An 18624-nucleotide genomic window follows, 5' to 3' on the forward strand; every position below is an offset into this window, starting at 1 on the left:
CTCAGTTACACCAGTTCTGTCAGGAGGAATGGGCCAAAATTCACCCAACTTATTGTGGGAAGCTTGTGGAAGGCTACCCGAAACGTTTGACCCAAGTTAAACAATTTAAAGGCAATGCTACCAAATACTAATTGAATGTATGTAAACTTCTGACCAACTGGGAATGTGATGATAGAAATAAAAGCTGAAATAAATCATTCTCTACTATTATTCTGACATTTCACATTCTTCAAATAAAAGTGGTGATCCTAACTGACCTAAGACAGGGAATTTTTATTAGGATTACATTTCAGGAATTGTGAAAAACATAGTTTAAATGTATTTGGCTAAGGTGTATGTAAACTTCCGACTTCAACTGTAACTTCTCTAGATAACATCTCCCATTTGAAGACAATGGAATGGAAGAAACATACAACTGGATCCTTGACCAAGAGCTTAGAGAAAATGTGAAATCAAATAGAGATTGTAATGGAAGCAGGACGGAAATATCGTTGTGTCATTTCAAGTCAGGAATCATAATTCTTCATCAAAGTAGTTATTGCGACAAATTATAGATTTTTCTTATTTTGAGAATAAAAAATACAAAATAAATGTATTATTGAAAAGGTTTTCATTAAATTAAGACATACTATGTGCAATATTAAATAAGGTAGTGAACACATGGAATACATCTGTTTTGATCTTTCCTTTTTTTTTTTTAAACAACCCTGCATTGAAACCAAATCCTTTAACCTGCAAATATGCTATCTTCAGTCTAGGTATTATAATAGCTACTAGGCTACTGCATGTCTGTCTCACAGGAAACATCAACATACAGTATAGCCACTATAAGTATTTCCTCAGAATGCATGTTAAGCAAGACTTTGCTTATGGACGTAAGGAAACGTTAGCCCCATTGGTCATATTATTAAAAACATACATTTATATTGTAAAAAAACAACAACATTGTACACCAATCAGACCCAAGTATGTGCAAATGTTAACAGGAGGGTGTTTGACAAACCGTGGAGGGTCTATCGGGGTAGTGCACATATACTGTGGGAGTGTTTAAAGATCAGAAGCAGGTGGATGCGTGTATTCTTTCTTGTTCAAGTCATATCACAGTATGCTTAAATTGTTCTACTACATTTCCCTCTATACAGAGCTGGTTTTACTGATCATTATGGTGATTGAGTGGATAGAAATATAAGGTATGTATACAATCTAAAATTGTTTCATTTCCAGTGTTAGTCACACGTTACTTGGCTTGCATATAAGCTGCTTTACCTCCGGGCCTTGACGAGACTGACTGAAGTCGAGTGGAGGCCATGAACCAGGAAGTCCTCAGACAACCCTTCACCTTTGACTCCCAGCCCCAGGTGTAGTTCCTGCTTGACCAGAGTTCTTAGGTCCTATAGGGTGTCTGAATTCTACTCCTACATAATTATTTATTAACCCATTGAGAGATCGAGTCCTCAGACAGTCAGACACAATCTCTGGACTGCTGTGGAAACAACCCTAGAGACTAAGGCTGGATTCCATTCTGAAATCCTGGTTCCTTCCCTCAGCCCTTGACCTCTCCCTCTCACAGTCATCATGGGACTGGAAAGAAAGAATAAAGAAGAGATAAAATGACAATAGCACTCCCTACCCTTCTGGTAGTCTAAGTGAACCCTTTGCTATCTAATTATCTTTCATCCCAGTCTCCAGTCCCTTCAGATCTACAAGGAGACAGTTGTCAAGAAAAGAGGCAAGGGAGAATTATTTGAGAATGGAATGAATCCCTGCTCTGCAACACCTGCTGGACTGGCCTGGAACCTCTCGGAGCCTGTTTCAAAGAACCCTGCCCTGGGGGCTGTCCTATCTGCCCATCTCCTCCACTGGTGCCTCCCCTGTTGCCTCCTGGCCCTCAGACTGTCTCTCCTCCTCTTCCATACTCTGTTCCCCTTCCTGTGTACCCACCTCGCTCCCCTCCTGCGTGGGCTCGGGTTCAACCGGCACCTGGGAGGTCTCTGGGCTCTCAGGGCCCCCGGAAACCACCTCGTCTGGGACAGGGGAAGGTGGGGTGGGTGTGGAGGGTTGTGGGACCCCCTCCCTGGAGAGATCCTCAGCATGGCCCACAGAGCTGGTCTCACTGTGGGAGTCAGAGCCCCCCGCACCCTCGCGCCGGAACAGCCTCTGTCCTGCAAGTGGAGGAGGAAAAGGAGGAGGGGGAGGAATCAGAGAGAATAGTAGTCTGTAAGATTTCCAGTATTTTCAATAAATAAAATATGCCCCTTGATTTTAAAGAGTGACTGCGAAAGAACAGGAATATCCCATTCTATAGATTCTGTGAGGCCATACCTGGCAGTCTCTTGGCAGAGGAGGTGGGGGTTTCTGGCGATGCCAGCCCACCTGTCTGGGCCTTCATGGAGTAGGTGGGCTCTGTGGAGTCCAGGGAACCTATGGGAAACACACAGTCACTTATTATACCATCGGAATGCAGACATACAGGAGCAACCTAGGAGCAGGCACAGACAGTTGTGTACCTGCAGCCAGGTTAAAGGTCCTGCCCTTCACAGTGCTCTGGAATGGAGAGAACCAGTTCAACACGGAGCCGACCAGAGGAATCTGTCTCAACACACCCTGAGAGAGAGAGAGAGAGAGATGATGGTGCAAAACAATAAATACAAATCAGTCCATAAAATGTGCATGTATACAAAAACGTGCACATGCACACACCTCCTCCATGAGTTTCTCCTGGTTGTCTTTCTGGAGCTGTAGCTCTGCCTCCTGGATGCCTTTCCTCACCACCTCCGTCATGTTCTCTAATAGCTAGTGACAAGATGGGACAGAAGAAAATAATCATTTACAACTGAATCAATGCAATGGGATTGTAGTTTTACATAGATTTTTGATTGCATTTTATAATCAAAAATCAATATAATCCGGAAGTACCAGCCATGTTAGAGGCATTGACAGACTGTAGGTAAACAGAGTAGAAGGAGATTGCGTTACCCTGCCGTTCTCCTCTATGTCCCTCCCCAGGGCGGCTATCGTATCCACTAGCTCTGGCACGTCTAGGTCCTCCATTGCCATGCCAATAAATATGCAGTCCTTCTCGGGTCCGAACTCCGGGCCTGAGGGAGGGAGAGAGGTTAAGAGGTAAAGCAGGCTGAATCAGAACCAGGTCTGAGTCATTCCTTGATTTGAGGGGAAGATTGAAACCTTGAGGTCCAGATGTGATAAAAGGAGCTCTGTGCTGTGGACAGGCACAGTACTGACCGGTGGAGAAGATGAGGTCTGCGTCCAGATCCCCTAGTTTCACCAGCAGCTCACCGTTGATCTTCTCCACCTCCAGCTGTCTCTTACGGTCGTTCATCTCCTCAATCCTCGGCTCATACCTGAGTGGACACACACACATACTTTCATTTTGTGGACAAGTCACATTGCTTTACATAAAACATTTTGGTTGCAGTTGCACATTATTTTACTGTACAGAAATTACCAGGTATTTACTATGAAATGGCATGGTAAAATGGTAATTACATAGCTATTAATAATACTAATACTGAATAAATAACAGTGTATTCCTACCTGACGGCTCCCAGGCCGGGCCAGCTGAGGTCCTCTATGTAACTGAGGGCAGAGTGGCGGTACACCTCCTCTCTGAAGTCCAGTCTGAGACGCAGCGTACAGTTCAGCACAGGAACCAGCTCAGTCAACCGCTCCACCAGGAGATCCACGTCACACCGCTGGGTCCCCAGGGCTGGGAGGGAACAGGTCAGAGGGCAGAGGTCAGGGATCAGAGGTCAACAGTTACAGGGTCAACATAAGGAGAGTTGTGCCTGACTAACATCCACTGTGGTGGGTGGATTGACTGACGATGATCAGGTGTTCTTCATTAACTGTACAGGTGAATGTGTGTAATAGAAATGATGGTATGTCTAACAGGTGAATGTGTGTCTTTCTTTAAGATGCGTGTGTCTTACAGGTGAGTCTGTGTGTGTGTGTTACCTGCGGCGGTCATAAGAGGGGTGAAGCGGACACAGGTGCCCTCGTCCTCCAACTCCACTATGTCTACCCCGCTGGCAGGCACAAGCTGTGCCAACCGCTCACACAGCTACAGGCAGACAAAATCAATCAACCAATCAATCAATCTTTATTGTCTCACCCATTAAAATGTATACAAATGCTCACCCATCTGTTGAGGGTATCTAGCACTTCTCTCTCTCCAGCAAAGTAGCCCTCCACAGAACCACCACTGGATTCTGAGTCGCGGGGGAGAGCATAGCATTACGACCTATTACATATAACTTGCCAAATTCAAATACATAGTACATTTACATGATACTCATTTGAATGCATTAAATACATAATTTGAATGCACAAATTGCAACTAAAGTAAGTAGGATATAGCTGAATAAGAGTTTCTGCTTAGTTGTGAGATAAATGTGTAGGAACAGGAAGAGTAGTGTTTACCACTCACCTGCACTGGTCTCCTGGGAGAACCTGAACACTACTACTGGAGAGTTCAGTTCATCCTCCACCTGCAGCACAGGAAAGGTGAGACAGACACACAGGTGAGGTTCCACACATCCAGGGTCATAACCTTTGACCTTTAAAACTGTCATTAACATGCAAACAGGTGTACTATGTGAGAATGGTCCTGAGAAGCTGTGTGATGTGATGCTATGGAGATGCCTGGGTTTGTGACACACATCCTCTGTTTGAGCAGTCAAACTGGTCTGCATGGGGATTGTTAAATCATGCAACTTTAAAAAGTTAAATGTTTGTGCGTAAATGTCAATGCCTATGACTTCCATTCACAATGGACATTCCTCTGTTTTCCATGGACGTTATGTATATGACTAACTCTTAACCATACAACCTACGACAAATCCACAACTCACCATTATATTGTATGTACTGTGTATACTTTGTACATAAACCATTGGGTCGGGCAAATTTTAGTTTTGGAGAAAATCTCAGCACAGGAAAGACACTACTCTTTCCTTCTGGTAATTTCTCTCCATCTCTAACAATTCACAGTAAGGGTATGTACTACCCAGTTACCCATAGCATAACTTTTGTACCCTAACAGGGTAGTTATGTAAACACAGTGAGGTCCATCTTTGATGACGCCTGGGTCAAAGTTCAACTTTAGAGTCATCAGGATTCTGTGAAGAAGTGGTGGTGGGGGGACAGGACATTCCCTGATGTGCTTAAAACATGCCTGTAGTGGTGATTGGACAGGAACCAGGAAGTGGACTGATGGCCGTTTTAGCCAATGGGTGCCCTCAATTTGAGCGGTATCTCAAATACAGTGCCTCTCAGGGCATTCAGGTGGACAAACATGGTCAGGTAGAGAGTGAAACAGAGGAAAAAGGAGAGAAGGAGGAGAGGAAGGGGGGAGCAGGCAGGGGGAAGAGGGTTGGTCCCACCTACAATAGACAGAATGAGAGAGCCCAGCAAGTCCCGTAGAGAGCCCCCCGAGATCGGCGGGATCCGAGAGAGAGACGCCACACCCTGTAACCAAGGCAACCCAACAGCTCACTATCTACAGTATACACACACTTACTACACACAAACAGCACACGACACTCACTACGACAAAAGGTACTCAAAGCCACCATCAACCCAACACGGTAACCAGACCCACACACTCTGCTTGTTCACCGGATCAGCTTCAGCAGTTACTGCACTGCACCGTTCCAATGATCTCTATATCATCTACATGTGTCAATCTTATTCACACTTTATCTAAAGATCACTACAGTGGGGAGAACAAGTATTTGATACCCTGCCGATTTTGCAGGTTTTCCTACTTACAAAGCATGTAGAGGTCTGTAATTTTAATCATAGGTACACTTCAACCGTGAGAGACGGAATCTAAAACAAAAATCCAGAAAATCACATTGATTTTTAAGTAATTAATTTGCATTTTATTGCATGACATAAGTACTTGATACATCAGAAAAGCAGAACTTAATATTTTGGTACAGAAACCTGTGTTTGCAATTACAAAGATCATACGTTTCCTGTAGGTCTTGACCAGGTTTGCACACACTGCAGCAGGGATTTTGGCCCACTCCTCCATACAGACCTTCTCCAGATCTTTCAGGTTTCGGGGCTGTCGCTGGGCAATACGGACTTTCAGCTCCCTCCAAAAATGTTCTATTGGGTTCAGGTCTGGAGACTGGCTAGGCCACTCCAGGACCTTGAGATGCTTCTTATGGAGCCACTCCTTAGTTGCCCTGGCTGTGTGTTTCGGGTCGTTGTCATGCTGGAAGACCCAGCCACGACCCATGTTCAATGCTCTTACTGAGGGAAGGAGGTTGTTGGCCAAGATCTCGCGATACATGGCCCCATCCATCCTCCCCTCAATACGGTGCAGTCGTCCTGTCCCCTTTGCAGAATAGCATCCCCAAAGAATGATGTTTCCACCTCCATGCTTCACGATTGGGATGGTGTTCTTGGGGTTGTACTCATCCTTCTTCTTCCTCCAAACACGGCGAGTGGAGTTTAGACCAAAAGGCTCTATTTTTGTCTCATCAGACCACATGACCTTCTCCCATTCCTCCTATGGATCATCCAGATGGTCATTGGCAAACTTCAGACGGGCCTGGACATGCGCTGGCTTGAGCAGGGGGACCTTGCGTGCGCTGCAGGATTTTAATCCATGACGGTGTAGTGTGTTACTAATGGTTTTCTTTGAGACTGTGGTCCCAGCTCTCTTCAGGTCATTGACCAGGTCCTGCCGTGTAGTTCTGGGCTGATCCCTCACCTTCCTCATGATCATTGATGCCCCACGAGGTGAGATCTTGCATGGAGCCCCAGACCGAGGAAGATTGACCGTCATCTTGAACTTCTTCCATTTTCTAATAATTGCGCCAACAGTTGTTGCCTTCTCACCAAGCTGCTTGCCTATTGTCCTGTAGCCCATCCCAGCCTTGTGCAGGTCTACAATTTTATCCCTGATGTCCTTACACAGCTCTCTGGTCTTGGCCACGGAGAGGTTGGAGTCTGTTTGATTGAGTGTGTGGACAGGTGTCTTTTATACAGGTAACGAGTTCAAACAGGTGTAGTTAATACAGGTAATGAGTGGAGAACAGGGGGGCTTCTTAAAGAAAAACTAACAGGTCTGTGAGAGCCGGAATTCTTACTGGTTGGTAGGTGATCAAATGCTTATGTCATGCATTAAAATGCAAATTAATTACTTAAAAATCATACAATGTGATTTTCTGGATTTTTGTTTTAGATTCCGTCTCTCACAGTTGAAGTGTACATATGATAAAAATTACAGACCTCTACATGCTTTGCAAGTAGGAAAACCTGCAAAATCGGCAGTGTATCAAATACTTGTTCTCCCCACTGTATCTGCTCAGAGCTGATGCCTGTGAACAAGGTCTTAGTTTTGTGACAGTATGATGGCGGTCTCTGTTAGCGAGGCTCAGAGCTGTTTCTTTACCATAGTTAAAGCATCGAAGAGAGAGATCTCAGAGTCAAGCTCATCCTGATGATGATGACATAAAACACAGACATCAGAAGCCCTCTTCATAGCTGTGTGTTATGTGTTTGAGATGAGTGTGATCTTATCATTGTTTTCTTAAGTTATCCCATCTTAAAACTCAACAAGCAAAAGCTCACATGGGGGGTCTTTGTCCTATGACCCACCTATGTGTAATGGCTTTATAGTGCCTTCGTTTACACCCATAGTGCATTATTAAATAATGCAATTAACAGCTTATGGCTGCTTAGAACAGCCTCAATGCATAAATGCTTTACAATGCATTACATATACATTAATTGTAGTAGATAGTTAATAGTTGAACAACAAGTTGTGGACCTACTGATGTCTTTATGGAAGCCAGAGTCTTCAGTTTCTCAAGAAGCTGTTGGCTCTACAGACAAAAAGAGATACGACACGGGTCAGTTTGTTAGCAGTAAGGTGATAGAAATTAACACAGATCGCTAACCCATATGCTTATTACTAACCCAAAGTACTTACGAGCTCTGCAGCGTGTCTGATCTTCTCCACTATCCCATCATGGCCAAGGTACTGCAGGGAGAGCCAGAGAGGCAGGGCACGCAGCTTCTCTACTGGCTGACTGGAAGTCAACCCGGCTGCCAGAGACTGAGACAGAAGAGAGAACTCAAATGGATAGGTGAAACCAAGGATTCCACCACAAACTGTAGCTTTCACCAATCCAGTCATATCAGATCCGTAATAACTCCAAGGGAGGCAGGAAGGAAGGATGCATGTTTAAAGTACTAAACAGAGACCAGATAGGCCCTACAGCTAGAGTTGAAAGAGGATACCAAAGAAGAGAGCCCAGGAAGGAGAAAGAGGATACCAAAGAAGAGAGCCCAGGAAGGAGAAAGCGTACCAGGGCTGGGTCCTCATGTCTGTAGAGGGTGACAGCAGGAACAGCAGGCAGGCCCAGCCACGGACCCAGGGTCAGGGTCATACTGTCACTCCTGGTGGCCGCCTGGGGACGGAGGAGGGGGCAAAGACACATACTGTAGTAGACATATTACATTACTGTACAATAAAGGCATCTTACAGTGCATTCATTTCAAGTTCGGAGGGTCACAGAATGGGAGAGCATATCCTATACGTACCGTCACGGGGGATGAGACCTGCCCCAGAGCCAGGGTGGCCAAGTTGACACTGAGAGAGACAGAAAAGACAAAGTAGTTATAAAGCATTTACAAACCCCTCCAATATGGTTGGTTAAAGACATATTAGAAGTATTACAAGTATGTGTAATGTTGTTACCCACCCTTCTATGTGGAGCCACATGCCATACTGTTCACACAGCTCCTTTAGACGGCCCAGCTTGTCTGTGTGGCCCGCCCCAGGGGTGCCTGGGAAGACAAGGCAGTGAGTACGCTCTGAGCCACTCTGCAGTACGTCTTGGTAAATACGTCAGTGATAGAGGGACTGACATGTTCATTTAACCTTTATTTGACCAGGTAAGTCATACAATAACATCCTGGTTGGTCAAGGGTTAAACATTGTTTCATTTTAGAGTGTAATACCATGTTTCACCATGCAAAGTTTTGCAATAAGCACACAATCCATCTTGGAGAAAATAAAACACCTTTAAAGAGTAGATGTGTGCCCTTAGCTACTAATTTGGATTATAATTGTATTAATGGTGATAGAATTCCCCACTGACCGGCGTTGGCTACCAACAGCAATGGAAGCTTCCCAGTCTCCACGTCCTCTTTGATCAGCTTGTCGAGCAAGGCAACGTCCTGCAACAGGAAAACACCAAGGGAGACAGATCATATTATGTTTTCCATTAAAAATCAGGGTAGTATGATGGGTAGTACGCATACAGGCACACCAGTATGACCTAAATCAAATCAAATGTTATTTGCCACATACGCCGAACACAACAGGTCTAGACATTACAGTGAAATGCTTACTTACAAGCCCTTAACCAACAATGCATTTTTTAAAGAATAAAAAAAAAAGAAGTGTTAAGTAAAAAAAAATAAAAGCAAATAACTAAAGAGCAGCAGTAAAATAAAAGAACAGTAGGGAGGCTATATACGGGGGTACCGGTGCAGAGTCAATGTGCGGGGGCACCGGCTAGTCGAGGTAATTGAGGTAATATGTACATGTGGGTAGAGTTAAAGTGACTATGCATAAATAATAAACAGAGTAGCAGCTTCGTAAAAGAGGGGGGTGGGGGGGCAGTGCAAATAGTCCGGGTAGCAATGATTAGCTGTTCAGGAGTCTTATGGCTTGGGGGTAGATGCTGTTGAGAAGCCTTTTGAACCTAGACTTGGCGCTCTGGTACCGCTTGCCGTGCGGTAGCAGAGAGAACAGTCTATGACAATTTTGAGGGCCTTCCTCTGACACCGCCTGGTATAGAGGTCCTGGATGGCAGGAAGCTTGGCCCCAGTGATGTACTGGGCCGTACACACTACCCTCTGTAGTGCCTTGTGGTCAGAGGCCGAGCAGTTGCCATACCAGGCGGTGATGCAACCAGTCAGGATGCTCTCGATGGTGCAGCTGTAGAACATTGAGGATCTGAGGACCCATGCCAAATCTTTTCAGTCGCCTGAGGGGAAATAGGCTTTGTCGTGCCCTCTTCACGATTGTCTTGGTGTGTTTGGACCATGATAGTTCGTTGGTGATGTGCATACCAAGGAACTTGAAGCTCTCAACCTGTTCCACTACAGCCCCGTCAATGAGAATGGGGGCGTGCCCAGTCCTCTTTTTTTACCCTGTAGTCCACAATCATCTCCTTTGTCTTGATCACGTTGAGGGAGAGGTTGTTATCCTGGCACCACACGGCCAGGTCTCGGACCTCCTCCCTATAGGCCGTCTCTTCGTTGTTGGTGATCAGGCCTACCACTGTTCTGTCGTCAGCAAACTTAATGATGGCGTTGGAGTCGTGCCTGGCCATGCAGTCATGGGTGAACAGGGAGTACAGGGTGGGACTGAGCACGCACCCCTGAGGGGCCCCCGTGTTGAGGATCAGCGTGGCAGATGTGTTGTTACCTACCCTTACCACCTGGGGGCGGCCCGTCAGGAAGTCCAGGATCCAGTTGCAGAGGGAGGTGTTTAGTCCCAGGATCCTTAGCTTAGTGATTAGCTTTGAGGGCACTATGGTGTTGACCACAGAGCTGTAGTCAATGAACAGCATTCTCACGTAGGTGTTCCTCTTGTCCAGGTGGGAAAGGGCAGTGTAGAGTGCAATAGAGATTGCATCTTCTGTGGATCTGTTGGGGCGGTATGCAAATTGGAGAGGGTCTAGGGTTTCTGGGATAATGGTGTTGATGTGAGCCATGACCAGCCTTTCAAAGCACTTCATGGCTACAAACGTGAGTGCTACGGGGTCGGTAGTCATTTAGGCAGGTTATCTTAGTGTCCTTGGGCACAGGGACTATGGTGGTCTGCTTGAAACATGTTGGTATTACAGATTCACTCAGGGACATGTTGAAAATGTCAGTGAAGACACTTGCCAGTTGGTCAGCACATGCTCGGAGTACACATCCTGGTAATCCGTCTGGCCCTGCGGCCTTGTGAATGTTGACCTGCTTAACAGTCTTACTCACATCGGCTACAGAGAGCGTGATCACATAGTCATCCGGAACAGCTGGTGCTCTCATGCATGCTTCAGTGTTGCTTGCCTCGAAGCGAGCATAGAAGTGATTTAGCTCGTCTGGTAGGCTTGTGTCACTGGGCAGCTCGCGGCTGTGCTTCCTTTTGTAGTCTGTAATAGTTTAAGCCCTGCCACATTTTATTTTTATTTTACCTTTATTTAACTAGGCAAGTCAGTTAAGAACAAATTCTTATTTACAATGACGGCCTACACCGGCCAAACCCGGACGACGCTGGGCCAATTGTGCGCCGCCCTATGGGACTCCCAATCACGGCCGGTTGTGATACAGCCTGGAATCGAACCAGGGGGTCTGTAGTGACTCCTCAAGCACTGAGATGCAGTGCCTTAGACCGCAACGCCACTCGGGAGCCCCACATCCGACGAGCGTCAGAGCTGGTGTAGCACGATTCAATCTTAGTCCTGTATTGACTCTTTGCCTGTTTGATGGTTCGTCGGAGGGCATTGCGGGATTTCTTATAAGCGTCCGGGTTAGAGTCCCGCTCCTTGAAAGCGGCAGCTCTACCCTTTAGCTCAGTGCGGATGTTGCCTGTAATCCGTAGCTTCTGGTTGGGGTATGTACGTACGGTCACTGTGGGGACAACGTCATCGATGCACTTATTGATGAAGCCAGTGACTGATGTGGTGTACTCCTCAATGCTATCTGAAGAATCCCGGAACATATTCCAGTCTGTGCTAGCAAAACAGTCCTGTAGCTTAGCATTTGCATCATCTGACCACTTTTTGATTAACCGAGTCACTGGTGCGTCCTGCTTTAGTTTTTGCTTATAAGCAGGAAATCAGGAGGATAGAGTTATGGTCAGATTTGCCAAATGGAGGGCGAGGGAGAGCTTTGTATGCGTCTCTGTGTGTGGAGTAAAGGTGGTCTAGAGTTTGTTTTCCTCTGGTTGCACATTTAACATGCTGGTAGAAATTAGGTAGAACGGATTTAAGTTTCTCTGCATTAAAGTCCCCGGCCACTAGGAGCGATGCCTCTGGATGAGCATTTTCCTGTTTACTTATGGCTTTATACAGCTCATTGAGTGCAATCTTAATGCCAGCATCAGTTTGTGGTGGTAGATAGACAGCTACGAAAAATATAGATGAAAAGTATCTTGGTAAATAGTGTGGTCTACAGCTTATCATGAGATACTCTACCTCAGGCGAGCAAAACCTCGAGACTTCCTTAGTATTAGATTTTGTGCACCAGCTGTGGTTTACAAATAAATACACTATATATACACAAAAGTATGTGGACAACCCTTCAAATTAGTGGATTCGGCTATTTCAGCCACACCCGTTGCTGACAGGTGTATAAAATCGAGCACACCGCCATGCAATCTCCATAGACAAACATTGGCAGTAGAATGGCCTTACTGAAGAGCTCAGTGACTTTCAACGTGGCACCGTCATAGGATGCCACCTTTCCAACAAGTCAGTTCATCAAATTTCTGCCGTGCTAGATCTACCCCGGTCAACTCTAAGTGTTGTTATTGTGAAGTGGAAAGGTCTAGGAGTAACAACGGCTCAGCCGCGATGTGGTAGGCCACACAAGCTCACAGAACAAGACTGCAGAGTGCTGAAGCGCGTAGCACGTAAAAATAGTCTGTCCTCGGTTGCAACACTCACTACAGAGTTCCAAACTGCCTCTGGAAACAACGTCAGCACAATAGTTATTTGTTGAGAGCTTCATGAAATGGGTTTCCATGGCCGAGCAGCCGCACACAAGCCTAAAATCACCATGTGCAATGCCAAGCGTCAGCTGGAGTGGTGTAAAGCTCGCCGCCATTGGACTCTGGAGCAGTGGAAACGCGTTCTCTGGAGTGATGAATCACGCTTCACCATCTGGCAGTCCAACGGATTAATCTGGGTTTGGTGGATGCCATGAGAACGCTACCTGCCCCAATGCATAGTGCCAACTGTAAAGTTTGGTGGAGGAGGAATAATGGTCTGGGGCTGTTTTTCATGTTTCGGGCTATGCCCCTTAGTTCCAGTGAAGGGAAATCTTAAAGCTACAGCATACAATGATATTCTAGATGATTCTGTGCTTCCAACTTTGTGGCAACAGTTTGGGGAAGGCCCTTTCCTGTTTCAGCATGACAATGCCCCCAAGCACATAGCGAGGTCCATACAGAAATGGTTTGTCGAGATCGGTGTGGAAGAACTTAACTGGCCTGTACAGAGCCCTGCCCTCAACCCCATCGACACCTTTGGGATGAATTGGAACTCCAGGCCCAACATCAGCGCCCGACCCCACTAATGCTCTTGTAGCTGAATGGAAGCAAGTCCCCGCAGCAATGTTCCAACATCTAGTGGAATGCCTTTCCAGAAGAGTGGAGGTTGTTATAGCAGCAACTCCATATTAATGCCCATGATTTTGGAATGAGATGTTCAACGAGCAGGTGTCCACATACTTTTGGTTATGTAGTGTATATTGTATGAGCCTATCTAAATGAGGCTGATCTTCCTACCATTTGGTGCTGGGATCCAAACATGGTGTTACAGGGGACGGTGCACAGGCTGGACAGAGGCAGACCCAGCTGAGGAAGAGAGGATTTCTGTTAAAGTCAATCTACATTGAATAACTTCTGAAATATCTGCTCTTACAACAACAAAATAACATCAGAAAGGTCTGTCTGTGTGTCTTCATGTAAGTACACGCAATGCGTTTCTATGCCTGCTTCTACTCCTACTTGGCTGCAGAGGTGCTGTCCCAGGCCAGGCCTGCAGGTGGCGCTCTGGTAAATGACAGGCTGTCTGGAGTTGAGCACCGTGTAGCCCTCTGTGGAGTAGTCCTCATAGCGGGCATTGATGACCAGGCGACACACCTTCAGCAGGCCCTCTCGGTCATCCTCATGGTAGTATGCTGAGCCACTCTCATACCTGGCAGGACATCAAAATCAAATGAGCAATGCACCAGGAACAAACACACACATGCACTCGACAGACAGACCCAGACACACCTGAAGAGTCTGCAGAGCCAGAGTGTTGTGTCAGACGCGATGCGTGTGATCAGCTTCCTGAGTCTCTCCCTGTCCAGCACTGAGATGTAGGCTGCTAGGCTGTGTCCTAGCAACGCCATGTGACCCTGCTCCCCGACGTTCTGCATCCTGCTGGGGGACATTTACATTTACATTTTAGTCATTTAGCAGACGCACTTATCCAGAGCGACTTACAGGAGCAATTAGGGTTAAGTGCCTTGCTCAAGGGCACATCGACAGATTTTTCACCTAGTTGGCTCGGGGATTAGAACCAACTACCTTTCGGTTACTGGCACAACGCTCTTAACCACTAAGCTACCTGCCGCCCCGGGACGAGACACACACAGGAAGTGAGGTCACAAAGATGTGATGATGTTGATAAACTGTATTATACTGATAGTAATGGGAATATTTAAGATGAATAAAGTTCATATACAGTGAAGAGTGATTAACACAATCCTTAGCATATTTATATGTTTACATGTTCTGTTTGTGCAAGGTTCTGTTGATAGTGATTTACGCCAGACTGGAGGTACAAGGACACTGATTATTACTGTATTCTGTAGCAGCTGACAATGTCACTGCAATTTGTTTTGACTTCCTACAAGCCTTCTTGGGCTGGTTTTTACAGAACACTTGGTACTGTCTGATTAGAATAGAAAGGGCCTGTCTCCAAGAGGCCAGACAGACATTTTCTCTGCCTCTGTTCTGGAGGCGTCTCCCTGTTGCAACTTGTAATATACCGGATAGATCTTTTATTGATATTATCAAAGACTTCTCTTCTTTTTGTTCACCTGGAAATTCCTATTACCCTGATTTAAAAAAATTCTAAGAAGGACTTCTAACTGACATATGCTCTCAGTAGTGGTGTTCTAATGTTAAACCTACCGATGGCTTGGCTTGTCTTCCTCCTCATCTTCATGCATGAGATTCTGGACCAGCTGGAGTATACTGGCCACATCCTGCCCACTGGAAGTTAGGAACAAAACACACAATGTGTTGTTTGAGGGGACTCATTGCTTCTGTGAAATACCATCCACATTTGTTTGTGTGAGAGGGAGAAAGAGAGACAGACAGAGAAAGACACTAGATTGAGAGTGAGTAACAGGGGTATCTGCTGTACTTACTCTCCCTGTAGGGGTCCGGGGATACTACTCCTGCTGAACTGGCGTCTATCTGCATGCGGTTCTGATGCACTGGAGAGAAAGAAACAGCAAAACAAACAAGTCAGATAGTCATTCAGGTGTGTGCATCTGACTTGTGTAAACATGCATGCATACAGTATGTGCGACAGTATGTACGTCATTAACAGCCAGTGTAATACTCATCAATATATCTTTACGAACAAACACCAATTCATAAAAGCTTACTTTCGGCCATCCTCCAGGATCTTCATGGCCTCGTTGAGGTTCTTGCCCATTTCAGCGAGTGTGGGGTCGACCATCATCTAGGGTCAGAGGTCAGAGACTGAGGAAAAAGACACTAAACCAGCTGGACACCTCATTCCATCTCAGGGTTACAGACAGAGCCATAGCCAGAGGCTAGGTAAAAACACAGCTTATCATTCAGTTCTTTTGCCCCCTAATGCCTTATATTTAACACTCTAATCCTCCCTTAACCCTCCTCTGTCATCTATTGGACTGCACATTGAGGCGGATCAGAGGTAGAGTAGACAGAGGTCAATCTAATTGTTAACATTAGTCAAATATTGACATTGGCAAGACGTAACAGACTCTACCCTGGTCTAGCTCATGTTATTGCCAATTCCAGGCGACTGGAGAAGCAGTTGAAAGTAAATACAGTCTGACTATAACTTCCATTCATTACCAGTGGTGCCTCAAGGCCCTCATTTCTGTCTGAAATGATAATGGTGTAGTTATGGATACACCCGTTATGTGATAGAGTTGGATTGCCTGTGTAATTTAATAAAACCGGATTTTCTGCTACTACACCATGCCACTCAATAGATTTATGATGTATGATCTGCCTAAATATTTGTCTTCAAGTAAATGTCAGTTAACATCCTTGATCATAATGACTCTCTCTGGCTGTCTCTTACCCCATTCATAGACGTTAACTGCTTTAGCGCCTACTGAAGTATATTCTGACCGGGGTAGTTTTGTTAAGAGCCTCGACACTTGCTCTATAACACGCATCGTTTGCGGTTCGGTTTTGGAAACATAAGGAACGTATCTTTCATATCAAAGAAAAATACTACAGTTGTATAGGGTTATTGTTCCCACACAGTCATATCTCCAAGTTATATCACTTGTTTACGGAAGACATAGGTGGCCACCTGTGTTAAATAGCCATCTAGCATGCTCCGAACACCTGCGTGTAATCGTAACTGTGGAGAAAGTGTAGTTCGTCAACTGGAGGCACACACATCTTGTGGATCTGTGCAAAACTGCTAAAGTTAGTGTATATTTTTTATTTGAAAGATTATAAGGGGCATATCAGCATGTTTCGAAAACCGGTTTGAAAGCGATGATTATTGTCTCTATGGTGCTTTCAAGACAACTGGGAACACATGACGGCAGTGATCTTCAAATCGGAGTTCTTGAATGATGCCCGAGTTTTCGACTTGGAATTCCGAGTTGGATGACCGTTAAACGATTTTTCCCAGTCGGAGCTAGTTTTTCCCCCGCGTTCCCACTTGTCTTGATGGCGATGAAGACGGAGATTTCAGAGTTCCCAGTTGTTCTGAACGCGGCAACTGTGCTAGTCAGTCAACTAGCCGTGACCATCCATAACAAATTAGCAGCATCGTCATCACGATGATAAGCAGTTTTATAAATGGAAGGTGGCAGCTTCTTAATTGACGACATTAGGCCAAGAAGAAACAAGGACATGCCCTGGTTTAATGCCACATTGCATTGCGTTTATCAAGGAAATAAATCTAGTTCCGCGTAATTCTTAACAATGACATCTGATTTACCGCTGTTGGTGCTGCTAGCATTGCTAGCCATAATTTGCCTAGCGTTACTGCTTGGACCACACCAAGATTGACTGCTCGTCCGTGCTTACCTTGTGATGCGGTGGCTCCGGACAGTTGGAAAGCTTGAGAAAAGGATACGCCGTCTATCCCCTCTGTATGGGCGTGGGGAATATTATAATATTGACAGGTAAACAGCTTCGTTATCCCGCTAACTCCTGTAAATGTTCACTTCCTGGACTACCCGCTCCGTATTCCACGCTGGCAGAGCTGACGTTTCGCTACACCACCAATGTGGTGCTGTGTGTATCTTGATTGGCTGATAGGTGCTTAGCTGACTAGCAGGCAGTGGAGTGGAGGGTTTTTGAATTGGGCCCCAGTAATACTTTGAAATAGCCTAATAATTAATTCCTCCATGAATTGAAGGAATGATCTATTTGGATAAATAGATGAGAGCAGGGCCTCTAGTGCATAATGCACCTGTCCATCAGACAGATAAGTGATTATTTCAGTGAAGGGAGGATGTATCCAAACAGAGGGAGAATCTCAATTGCGCTTCCTTGATTCCTCACGTCCTCTCTCCCGTTTCCACTAGATAAAACGGCCACAAAGTAAAAATTGGCTTTATTTTACAATTTATCTTATTAAAATCTGATTTTAAACCTAACCTTAACCCTAACCGTAACCACACTGATAACCTTATGCTTAACCCTAACCTTAAATTAAGACAAAAAGCTGATTTTTGTTTTTAATGAATTTTTACGATATAGCCCATTTATACTTTATGTTTGTGTTATCTAGTGGAAACCACTCCCAATTGGATGAGGTCAGAGAGGAGGGGACGTGAAGAATCAAGGAAATGCAATTGAGATTCTCCCAGAGTGTGCAGTACACGTTCTTATTATTTTACCTCAGTGGTAGTACCCTAGAATAGATGATGATGACTAATAATAAATATGGATGTACACTCCCCTATGTAATTATTTGGACAGTGAAGCTAAAACTTTTAATTTGGCTCTATACTGCTGCATTATGGATTTGAGATAAAATGTTTTACGTGAGGCGAAAGTACAGAATGTAATTTATTTGAGTTTTTTTCATACATATCTGTTTTACCGTTTAGAAATGAAAGCGCCGTGTATCAAGTCCCCCCATTTGAAGGTGCCAGAAGTACACTACATTACCAAAAGTATGTGGACACCTGCTCGTCGAACATCTCATTCCAAAATCATGGGCATTAATATGGAGTTGGTCCCCTCTTTGCTGCTATAACAGCCTCCATTCTTCTGGGAAGGCTTTCCACTAGATGTTGGAACATTGCTGTTGGGACTTGCTTCTATTCAGCCACAAGAGCATTAGTGAGGTCGGGCACTGATGTTGGGCAATTAGGCCTGGCTCGCAGTCGGCGTTCCAATTCATCCCAAAGGTGTTCGATGGGGTTGAGGTCAGGGCTCTGTGCAGGCCAGTCAAGTTCTTCCACACCGATCCCGACAAATAATTATTGTGCTGACGTTCCTTACAGAGGCAGTTTGGAACTTGGTAGTGAGTGTTGCAACCGAGGACCGACGATTTTTACGCGCTACGCGCTTCAGCACTTGGCAGTCCCGTTCTGTGAGCTTGTGTGGCC

The 18624-nt window shown here is 45.4% G+C and overlaps 1 protein-coding gene across 4 annotated transcripts; it reads right to left on the reverse strand.

The window, feature by feature from the left end:
* Positions 1–701: 701 nt before the first annotated feature.
* Positions 702–17239, reverse strand: LOC121551330 (pyridoxal-dependent decarboxylase domain-containing protein 1-like). 4 transcript variants are annotated; one of them, XM_041863931.1, is made up of 25 exons: positions 17090–17239; positions 15433–15509; positions 15190–15258; positions 14951–15031; positions 14045–14194; positions 13775–13964; positions 13553–13621; positions 9144–9222; positions 8745–8829; positions 8584–8632; positions 8349–8450; positions 7970–8095; positions 7812–7862; positions 5407–5487; positions 4448–4508; positions 4159–4229; positions 3976–4081; positions 3556–3727; positions 3244–3362; positions 2977–3098; positions 2701–2793; positions 2508–2604; positions 2323–2421; positions 1942–2162; positions 702–1581 (listed from the first exon to the last, which is right to left on the reverse strand). In XM_041863931.1, the coding sequence occupies exons 2-25, from the start codon at positions 15507–15509 to the stop codon at positions 1498–1500; spliced, it is 2454 nt and encodes an 817-aa protein (XP_041719865.1). In that variant the 5' UTR covers positions 17090–17239; the 3' UTR covers positions 702–1497. The 4 variants fall into 4 exon arrangements, with proteins under 4 accessions (XP_041719865.1, XP_041719864.1, XP_041719867.1 ...); XM_041863930.2 differs by having other exon boundaries at positions 1496–2162; XM_041863933.2 differs by lacking the exon at positions 5407–5487 and having other exon boundaries at positions 1496–2162; positions 14045–14191.
* Positions 17240–18624: the final 1385 nt, after the last annotated feature.

The sequence above is a fragment of the Coregonus clupeaformis genome, chromosome 35 (genome assembly GCF_020615455.1).
Source record: "Coregonus clupeaformis isolate EN_2021a chromosome 35, ASM2061545v1, whole genome shotgun sequence".
Classification (NCBI taxonomy): Eukaryota; Metazoa; Chordata; class Actinopteri; order Salmoniformes; family Salmonidae; genus Coregonus; species Coregonus clupeaformis.